The sequence below is a fragment of the Mya arenaria genome, chromosome 9 (genome assembly GCF_026914265.1).
Source record: "Mya arenaria isolate MELC-2E11 chromosome 9, ASM2691426v1".
NCBI classification, from domain to species: Eukaryota; Metazoa; Mollusca; class Bivalvia; order Myida; family Myidae; genus Mya; species Mya arenaria.
The window spans coordinates 49233166-49243681 of record NC_069130.1 but is presented as its reverse complement, the minus strand read 5'-3'; the positions used below and the strand labels follow the sequence as shown (position 1 = coordinate 49243681).

Genomic DNA, 10516 nt, shown 5'->3' with positions numbered 1-10516 from the left:
GAAGAGCTGTTGAAGTTGGATGCGTGTGTCCCATGAAAAGCTGATGTGCATGGGTGCTGCCTTGTAGATGAGTTAAGCCGACTTCCTCTACGAAATGCTGCGTTCCAGATTAGTAAAGCCAATTTCCTCCGGGGAATGCTGCGTTGCAGATAAGTTAAACCGACTCCCTCTAGGAATTGCTGCGTTGCAGATGAGTTAAGCCGATTTTCTTTGGGAAATGGTATGTTGCAGATGAATAAAGCCAACCTCCTCTAGTGAATATTGCGTCGCAGATGAGTTACGTCGACTTCCTCTAGGGAATGCTGCGTTGCAGATGAGTAAAGCCGACTTGCTCCAACAAATGCTGGGTCGCAGGCAAGTGAAGCCAACGAGTGAAGCCAACCTCTTTGTGAGTATGCGTTCCAGCCAAGTGAAGCCGACTTTCTTTATGGAACGCCGTGTTACAGACGAGTTAAACTAACCTCATCTAGGGTACGCTGCGATTCTGCCTAGTAATACCTTCCTCTATGGAATGTGGCAATGCAGGCGAGTGAAGCCAGCCAGTTTAGCCACTCTCGTCTACGGAATACCATGTTCCAGCCGAGTGAAGCCGACTTCCTCAAGGGAATAGTGCTGCGTGGCAAGGCAAGTGAAACAAACCTCTTCTAGTGCATCTGTGTAGCGTCGACGGAAACCGACCACTTCGAGGTAATACGTAGCGGCGAGCACTACCGACCACGTCTTGAAGATGCTGTGTAGATGCCGCGTAGCAGCAATTTATTCCGACTACTTCTTGCTTACATTTTGACCGACAGGTGAAGTTCACACTGAACACAACATTCCTGTTCCTCAGATACAAAGGAAAAAGATATTCAGTGAAACACCTTATAATTCTCATTTTTTAAGTTATAAAGGATTATTTGCATATTGAGCATTTACAAAAGGGACCTGTCCAGGTGCGGATTAGCCTTCTTAACTCAAGGTAGTTTTGAGAGCACCTTATTTCCTTACGGGTGGCTGTTCCATACCTGACTGGCCTCAAAGTGAAAAGAGTTATTAATACACAGTTTTCATATTAAAATTACATGTCTTAAAAGCTACAGGGTTTTGAACAAAATATGTTGAGATATCGTACAGACATTTTTAAGTTTCAGTAGCGATGCATCTTACCCTGATCATATGTTATAATGGCAATTCAACTCTATGAAGAAGTTTTTTGTGTTGGTTTTGGTAAAAAAAAATGCCAACAGGACAGTAGTTGAAATAGGATCTTATAAAACATTTCAAGAAAATGAGCTTAATATTGATTGTCAAAAAGTTGCTTAATCTTTGAACATTTTGGAAATCTGGGCATCAAAATTGAATAAACAATCTACCGCAGCGCCTAAAAGTTTAACTTGCTCGTCATAAACAATAGAGTGATAATGTATATTGAATTGTGTGAACAGACCTTAAGCTAACAAAAAATGCTTGAAACCTGTCAGGGTAAGCCTGCGATTGATTGAAAGTAAACCAGTTTATCAAAATGTAACTGTCTTCTTCAAGCGAGATCTGAATAACATCAGGATTTTTATCACATACAGAAAGAGTATTGGAAACTGGATATATACAAGGCTGCTACTTTATTGATAAAGTAGAAGATATCAATGAGAAAGCTGTTGAAGACTAGATGCCCTAATATTGGTCCTTGCGGCACGCCTTTCAGAATGAAGTCCAACTCACAGGTAATTTGACAAATTTTGACCTGTCTTTTTCTGTTTTTAAGATAGTTGTGCATAAGTTCACATACTGGGGCTGTGATACCAAATGCATTAAGTTTGCCTTAGATGAGATCATGGTGCGTGGTCTTCCACCAGCCTTTACAGGGAAGTTTGAAATCTAAACGTTTACCTGAAAGCTGCCAGGAAACGATTAAAAATTTAATCAAAATAAATAATCAATTGCTCACTGATGACCTGGTCATATGATTTGGACATTGGTGAAATGTTGATCGGTCCTAATGTTACTTTCTATAAAAGGGTAATCGTTCTTGAAAATTAGGATAGCTTGTGCTACTTTAAGACTATTTGTAAACGATCCTTGGACTAAGATTTAATTGATCATGTTTCAGATTGGAACTGTTAAAGTATCTTTGCCAGCAATGATGATTGGGGAAAAATCAGATATATTCCAATTGCTTTTTGTATTTGACCTATATAGTTTCCAATTTGTATCGGTTACTGGGTTGAAATGGCATTTGGCAATTCTCCTGTATTTTGTCAAGACTAGGGTGTTTATCTCTAAGCTGAGTTTCAGATATTCCTATATTTTGGGCTATATTGATATATCATTTCATTTTTAACGTCACCAGCTTTTGATCACAAACCAAATTTCCTATGTTGTCTTTGAGTAAACAGCTATAGAATCTCTTTTGACTTTGGTATTAAGATTCTTTGTGTAGCTTATCCAGTTTGCCATGTTCTGATCCCTGTTATAGGTGTTTCATGCTTGATGAACATTGTACATAAGTTTAAGGTACCTTGAGTCTATTTAAGGAGGTGAATTCCTTTTGAGGTTTCCTGTTTTACTGGGACATGTTCGTAAAAGATTTGCTTTAATAGATGTTCGTGGCCCAATATATACCATACATGTCCTCAACGATATGGGCGAGATAGAACGGTACCTGGGAAAGATGTTTATTTAAAGACTTATTGTCGAAGTTCTTGTAAGACCTAAAGGAAACGTTCTTTTTCAAAAATGGCTCACATTGTTTTCTTATACTAGTGCTTTGAGTTTGTGACATTCAAGATAACTTCCTTCAATCAGAACTATTATAAATTGCCGTTCTATAAGGAATTTTCTGAAGCTTTGGCCTTATAATCAATACTTTTACTATAAGTTATGCATACCATAATTATATCGTTTACGGAATATTGCATACGGCTTGCAGTTTACAAATTTTACATACCACTTACGTTTCCGGAATATTGCATACGGCTTACGGTTTACGGATAATCGCATACCATTTAGGCTATACGGAATATTGCATACGACTAACTGTTTAAGGAATATCTTATACGCCTTACTGTTTATGGGGTTTTGCATACAACTTACGGTTTATATTTCGGAATATTGCATACGGCTTACGGTTTACGGAATATTGAATGCGGCTAACTGTTTACCGTTAGTAAATACATCCTTTTATTGCTTGTTTCTCTTTCTTTGTTGCGTTTGGTGGTCGTAACAATACATTCAGCAAAATCAATTTCAACATAAGCATAAGTTTTCAATGAAAGAAAACTTGATGAGGTGTATAAGAACATTTAATAACTTAACGGTTTAACCATTGAGAAGATGAAACGTTATTTTAATCCAAAACGTAACTTATTTTGAGTCCTGTTTTCTTCCTTTGAAGTTTTAAGATGTTTATTTTCAGCAGCAATATTTTCGTGGTTAATATTTCAGTGGTAACCACTAGCGGATCCAACTAAATGCGTCCAAGTTTACCTCTTTTTTAAATTTAGGAGAACGAATTATAAATTACGCTCAAAATGCATCATTCCGGATTACAAATTATTTACAGTTTCATGATGGGGAACCCCCAAACCCCCATGCCAACAATTCAGGCTTGAAAAATTCGAGTCTGAGGGAAGGGCGCAGTCAAAAGCTAACGCACCAAAGTTACGCTCTCTCTTCCATCAAATCCTGAATTCGCCCCTGGTTACGAAAAAGAATTCCTTCATGAGTAAGTGTATTTCCGTGAATGCGGTTATTCACGTGTATTGTTTATTTTAACACAATACCTAGACTGAGGTCATGTTATATGAATGAGCTAATTGGCATTTGAATATTAAAGTGATGCATGACTAGTTTTGTGATGGACTTACTTTATTAGTTTACCCTAATGTTGTAAAAATGTCAATGAAACGTTTGCATGAACCGCAAATGATATTTTTTCTTAAAGATAAAGGTCCGGACAGGCCTCACGCCGCACTTTAAATTATTGATGTGCTAATTTAAATAACCACGTGACATTTGAATTCAATTTAAAGCAAAGCGTTAACCTGTCCTCAGTTGTTAGTTAGGTAGAGTTTGTCAAGGAAGCCAGGCCTGCGCTGTAGATTTCAAACAAAGGACTTTTTCTTTGTCATCTTTGGCAAAACGATTAAGTGTCGTCGTGATGAAGCTACAAGTGGTCAGTGCTCTGTTGGTTGTTTTGATGGCGGTGCAGACGAACGCCCAAGGCGACACAATGTTAAATATGCTTTTGATGCGAGCTCTTTCAGGCGGCGGCGGCGGCATGAATCAGGCTACTAGTTACGGAGGTGGAGGTGCAACTGAAACAGGCACCGGAAGTGGCGGTAGAGGCAGTGGGGCTTCAAGTGGTGGCTACGGTAGTAGCGGTAGCGGAGGTGGTGGAAGTTCGAGCATGTTTGGTGGAGGATTCGGGTCGATGATGGCTATGTCAGGCGGAATGGGAGGTTTGTTCCGTTTGTTTTTAACGGTTTAAATATACCGTATACATTTTACGAACAATTCGTTTAATGAAAGTAATGAACAAAACTAAATTTTCAACACATGTCTGACTTCTTAAATATTACTAATTACTAAGAAATGCCAAAAATATTTCACACTGGTTAAAGCAGAAATTAGTATAGTATGTTATAGGCTAAAATATATTTTTAATACCTTTCCCTCAAAAATGTTGTTTATGAATTAACGTCACTTTCTTGTTTGTTTACATCGATTATGACCAGTGTTGACTCATGTGAGAACCCCGTTGAAGTAACGTGCTTCCTCATCCTGATTTTATCAAATTTGTTTCAACTGACTTAGATTATATGGTTAACCAAACTATGACGTCATGTATGTTTAAGATGTAAAGCTGGAACTCTTAACGATAAAGCAAAGTTGAAGTCCATAGGCGATTTTATTTGATGGAAATATAGGTTATAATTGAAGTACGATTATACATTATAGTACCATAAGGCTTAATTCACCTTCGACGAAGTCATATTGTTGTACATTGTAATATCAGCAACATAAATGCTCTCCAAACTGCACCGTCTCCGGAGGTCGCAAGGTGAATGCATTTGAAATATAGCATTTATAAAGGCGCACGATAAAGGTTGGCGCAAAACAAAATGATCGAAACAAAACAAATGCATATGTTTAAGGTAGAGAAGACATTTAAGCGATGTTGTGCGCTTTTTGAACTCAGGACTTTGTGGCCACATAGTTTTTTATGAAAAAAAAACATTTATAAAATTTAACATTTTTTATCTGTACCTAATGCATACTCTTGTTCTTATTTTACCATTAAATTTAATAAAAAAAAGTTTTGTATCAATCGGTATTGTGCGCCTTTATGAGTCCAATTTATAAAAGATACCATCTTATTCAGAATTAAAGGTAACTCTAAATGAGTTCAAACAAAATGATTGTAATAAACCTGTGAATACAAGTAGACACTGGCCTTATGTAGTCAATTCGGAATTATACCGATTAAATGAACAATAAACAAAGCATCTCAGTTTCTTTAATATGTTGTACTTGTAGATGTATTTGTATTTAAAAAAAACAAAAAAAACATAATGGACCAATCAAACGCAATCAAAACGTTGACAGTTTGGAGCAACTCAAAATATTTTAATTCGACTTTTATTTCCTGTAAACAGATTTAAAAAAAAAAGTTAAATCACTCTTGTCGCGTCTGCAGCCTTTCAGCGCTTTCATTATTTAATAATTTGATTCCAATTGCCGAATATATACCTTCTGTGTGTTAATTATCATAGTACAAAATTTAAAAACATCAAAGGAAATATTTGATTATCGTCAACATTTAGTTGTATGAAGTTAGAGGGCTTCTTGTCTCTATGGGGACATAATTGTTCTATCAAAAAAAGGTGCAACATCCTTCTATAACTAATTCACTAAAGTTATATAACCTGCATGGATGTCTGATTTGTATGACGTTGCTCGACCATTTAATGTTTGCAAATAAGATGATCTTGTATAAATATATATACGAAAAAAACTACAGAAACAAGCTCAGTAGCCGAAAGCCTTTGTTAGTTTGTTCTACTGCGTACAAAGAGTTATATTGTTTTATTAATTATTTTCAGATTTCATGAGGGATACCTATTTGTGTAGAATGATGGGCGGGCAAGCAAGAATGATGTGTATGATGAGGGCCATGAATTGAGGTTCTGTTTCAACGCCATGCTTCGTTTCCATCACATAATGAAAGTGTGTGCCAATCTATGACAATACTTGTTACGTATGGTCTTGTTTTTACGAACAATCTCAACTCCAATACAAGAAACCTGTGGAATTTGATTTGTTAAATGATTAAGCGTAGTTCTTCATGTTTTGAAACATCATAAAAACTATTGTTTTACATTCTAGAGTGTCTCAAGACCGCTAGTGAAAATTAATTGATCATGTGTCTGCTTTTTATACCTCAATAGTAAATAATGAATAATTTGTGTTGCAATTATAGAACTATTTTTTGCCCAAGTATATTGTTGATGAGAAACTATATTTAATATATATATAGGTCATGTTTGACACACCCTACACGGCCTCGGGGACGTCCATGTTGTTTTTTTCTTGCCGTACTTATTTCTTGATTATGTCTCGTGATTGGTGGTTGATTCTGGTATTTTAGTTTTTATTTAATTTATTGCATATGTCTGAATCAGGTTTATATATTTATTTATTAAGTTGTGTTTGATCAAGAAACATCCATATTTAGTCTACGTTGCTGTATTATCTGTACAGGGTAGCAATTACTAATAGTAAGGTTTCAAATATGTTATATCTACAGTTAAAGTTGACCTTTTGTTTATATATATATATATATATAAGCGCAATTACCGTCTGAATAGCTATTTATTTTTACAATCAGATTTGTCTTGTGGTTGTTAGTTTTAGATCACATTTTACCACTCTTACTTTTGCGCATCTTCTAAATATGTCAATTAATATACATACATCTGAACATGACAAATTATGATATCGGCATGCAAGTTTTTAGAACGTGTTGTTAAATAATAAATAATATTACATTTGAATAGGATACCTGTTATATTTTTCAAACATTATTTTTTTTTTAATTCAGATGTGTTCCTTTAAGGTCTTCAGTTTTAAATAAAGACTCAAAACTTCATTTTTATGTCCATTTTTATCAATTTGGACAGTTATTTCCTGTCGGCATTCAACATTTCAAGTTGAAGCGACCTTTAAGTGAAATTACTGTTTTAATGTTAATGAAATACGTATTACGTTGTTGTTTTTTGTTTTGATATGATTCAAGACAAGGTTATGATTTGATACGCATGCTATTATGCGTATCTGTCAAGTAGTGTTACAAACATCATAATTGATCACAATGGCTCTATTATTCTAGAACGTCAAAAACATTTCAAATTCCATATATGTATAATGATAGATGAACGATGTTGGACTTGCATGATAATTAGCGTCTGTTTTTTGTGATCACATGCCACTTTGGTAAGGTATTATTAGCTTGAAGGGACAATAGTATTTAAAAGCAATGCATATACATGTATAACAAACATAAAACTTCAGTGATAAACCTTTAACTACTTTATAAATAATGCATTTATGAACAAAATTAATTACTGATAACAAGATTGTAACCTTGCATTTAATATTTGAAAACGCATCAATATAGAACGACTGGTGGGTCCTAAAAAATACAGTGATAAACTATCGTCTCGAAAGGTGGAAATATCTGTTTTCTGCACCTTTCTTACAAATTAAACCCGCTATCCTTCTTCATATGAACCATTGTTTTCGATATTTATTCAACCGTTTCGGTACAGTAAAACAATTGTAGTACATCTTATTTCTGAGTAAGAGTGCGTCTTTCAGGTATCTTATAACGATTTTAGCTTGTCTGGTCTACGAAGAAAACGGTCAGGGTATTGTGGCAGCCTGGTTGTTGTCGCTTGTTTTATTTTTGGCGTCGGAGTGCAAACACAATAACGTAAAGTTGGATAACTCTGGCTTTAATCGCTATTGAATAGATCCGCTTGTAAATGCAGGCAAGATAAAGTGTTATTGCTATACAGTCCAAAGTTCAACCAGGCTGAAGCTAAACGTTTGCCTCTGAGAGCCTTACATTGTATTTATGTTCATAATGGCAACCCCACATAATGCCGTTTAGTGTAGGTTAAAGGTCAAAGAAATACATTTATCTTTTTTTAGCAGTATTTAAATGTTTGGTTTTGATTTTAAATGTGTTCTACGATATAAACATTAGCAAAGAAACATATCATGTAGGTCACAGTGTAACGTGTATTCAATGGGAAAGGTTTGGAAATATACTGTTACTTTGTTACGGCTGTATCCTATTTTTGCCTTGATCATACGGAGTTTTCAGACACTTTAAATATATTTTGTTAGATGACCAAATGCAACTTTCTATATCAATCCAAGGGCCATAATTTGTATTTAGGATCATAAAGAGTTGTGTAATATAATAGTACTGTCTTAAGTATCGAGTTGATTGAACGAACGGTATCAGAAATATGAGTAAAATTACAACTTTCCGAAAAACATCAACCAAACTCCCTTATTCAATGAAGGACCATACTTGAATGCATGATCACATGGAGTTGTATTTCTCAACTGTCAAGGGCCCTGGACAAAGTGTGCGGTATCAGGTAGTTCGAATGAACGGTATTCGGGTAGGAGTAAAAAACAACAACTTGCCTTTAAAATTAGGCTGGCCTTGAAAATAAACCAGAGTCAATCAAGGACCATAATCTCAATTTATGATTATATCAATTTGCGTAATTTAACTGTCTGATGGCCATGAAAACTGTATGAATTATCAAATCAATTGTGTGAATGGTGTATGCGATATGACTAAAACTTTAACTTGTTTGAAAGGAAACGTTTTAATGTTGTCATGTTTGTGATGGTGTTTTGGCTCTTGGCTAAAATGTGCTCATAGTTTGTCATGTTTGTAGTTTTTGTATCATTAACCGCATGCCCATGTGATCATAACATATTTACTAACTTCATACAATATAAGGAACATGGCCAGGCGTGCCTTTTATCTCGTTTAATTGCGCATAAATCAAAAGTCAAACGCCAAAAGAACAGTCAACACGATTGGCACAAGACAACAAACACAATCATTAAGCAATAAGTATTGAATCTTACTTAAACAAAAACAGTTTAATGATTCCAAACAACATTTCCGTTATGATTGTTGTTACATTTTGATAGTTATTGGGCTCGAAATAACAAATATTGCTTGTTTTGAATTGCCCAAGGCCACACATTTTTTTTCACGTTAATCGTGAACTCTTTTTTTCGAAACCAAGCTACCAATCAAAAATAAAAAGCGCTTAGAAAGCTTAAAAAAAGTACACATACATATAGGAAATGTATTAAAAAAATATACACATAACATCTTCATGGCCTAATATATGTATTAACTTCCATCAAAGGGAACATATTAAAAACTTAAATATCATTTAATTTTAAAATCTTGCTGTTGGCAACTTTTTTCAATGCCGTCGGTCGAAACGAACATAGATTTTGATATTTTATTTATTTTTATTTTTTTCTTCCCACCTCGAAATCAAGACGCAGGCGAACGACAAACATGGGAACAAAATATGGCCCATATTCATTTGTAAAGGTGTGAATATAATTTTGAGTTATATGCATGTACACTTATGAACTTAAGAAAAAATATAGATTTCCGTCTGTGTACCGTCCGTCCGCAGCCATTACTATGAAACTACGAGACAAAAAATAATCTTACTGACCATGTGTTTATAACCATGGCGCCTTTGTGAACGAGCAAGATTATTCTGGATTGGACTAGTTTCACAAGAGGAATGGTCCTCTAAACAATACGCAGAAGTTACTGAAAATTATGTGACGTGTTTATAACCATAGTGCAATGGTACAAGCAGAAGATTCCTCCAGATCGAGTCAGTAACACAAAGGTTACTTCCCTTTCATTAATGGGGAAAAACTTCATTTTATAAGGCCGTTAATGAAACGTCCGTCTCTCCGTCCGTACATCCGTCCGTCTGCATAAATATCTATGTTACTACTCGACATAAATTAACGAATAGAAGGATCAAATGTATTTGTCCAGAGCCATGGTGCACGCGCATAACTCGTATAAATCGGAGACACAACAAGATAACACAAGAGTTGTTGCCTTTTGATAAATTACTGGGAGAGAGGGCTATCATGTGTACATTAGGAGCCAAAACACACCTCGACAGAAATTGATGACACTGATTTTGTGTAAAGTGTGTAAAACTATAGTGTGGAGGTGCACGCATAAGATTCGTCTAAATCGGGCCAAAATAAGAGAGTTATCGACCTACAATTCATAAGAACAGCTATATTTGTATGGACAGAGGCTTTACTACGTAACTAGTCCGGTAACATATGTGAAGTAGACATACATGGTATCTTTCATGGCCGAGGGTGTTAGCAAGTTTCATCCCAACCCCAGCGTAGGGTGTTTTGCGAAAACGAAGTTTACCGGTATGTA

General features: G+C 35.4%; 1 protein-coding gene across 1 annotated transcript; it reads left to right on the top strand.

The window, feature by feature from the left end:
- Positions 1-4026: 4026 nt before the first annotated feature.
- On the top strand, positions 4027-7129 carry LOC128245682 (uncharacterized). Its single transcript, XM_052963908.1, has 2 exons — positions 4027-4439; positions 6084-7129. Exons 1-2 carry the CDS (start codon positions 4139-4141, stop codon positions 6161-6163), a joined length of 381 nt encoding a protein of 126 aa, XP_052819868.1. The 5' UTR covers positions 4027-4138; the 3' UTR covers positions 6164-7129.
- The last annotated feature ends 3387 nt before the right edge of the window (positions 7130-10516 follow it).

Coding starts and splice junctions, on each gene's coding strand:
- LOC128245682 (XM_052963908.1), top strand. CDS start 4,139: ATGAAGCTACAAGTGGTCAGTGCTCTGTTGGTTGTTTTGATGGCGGTG. Junction 4,440..6,083: donor TATGTCAGGCGGAATGGGAG/GTTTGTTCCGTT, acceptor AATTATTTTCAG/ATTTCATGAGGGATACCTAT.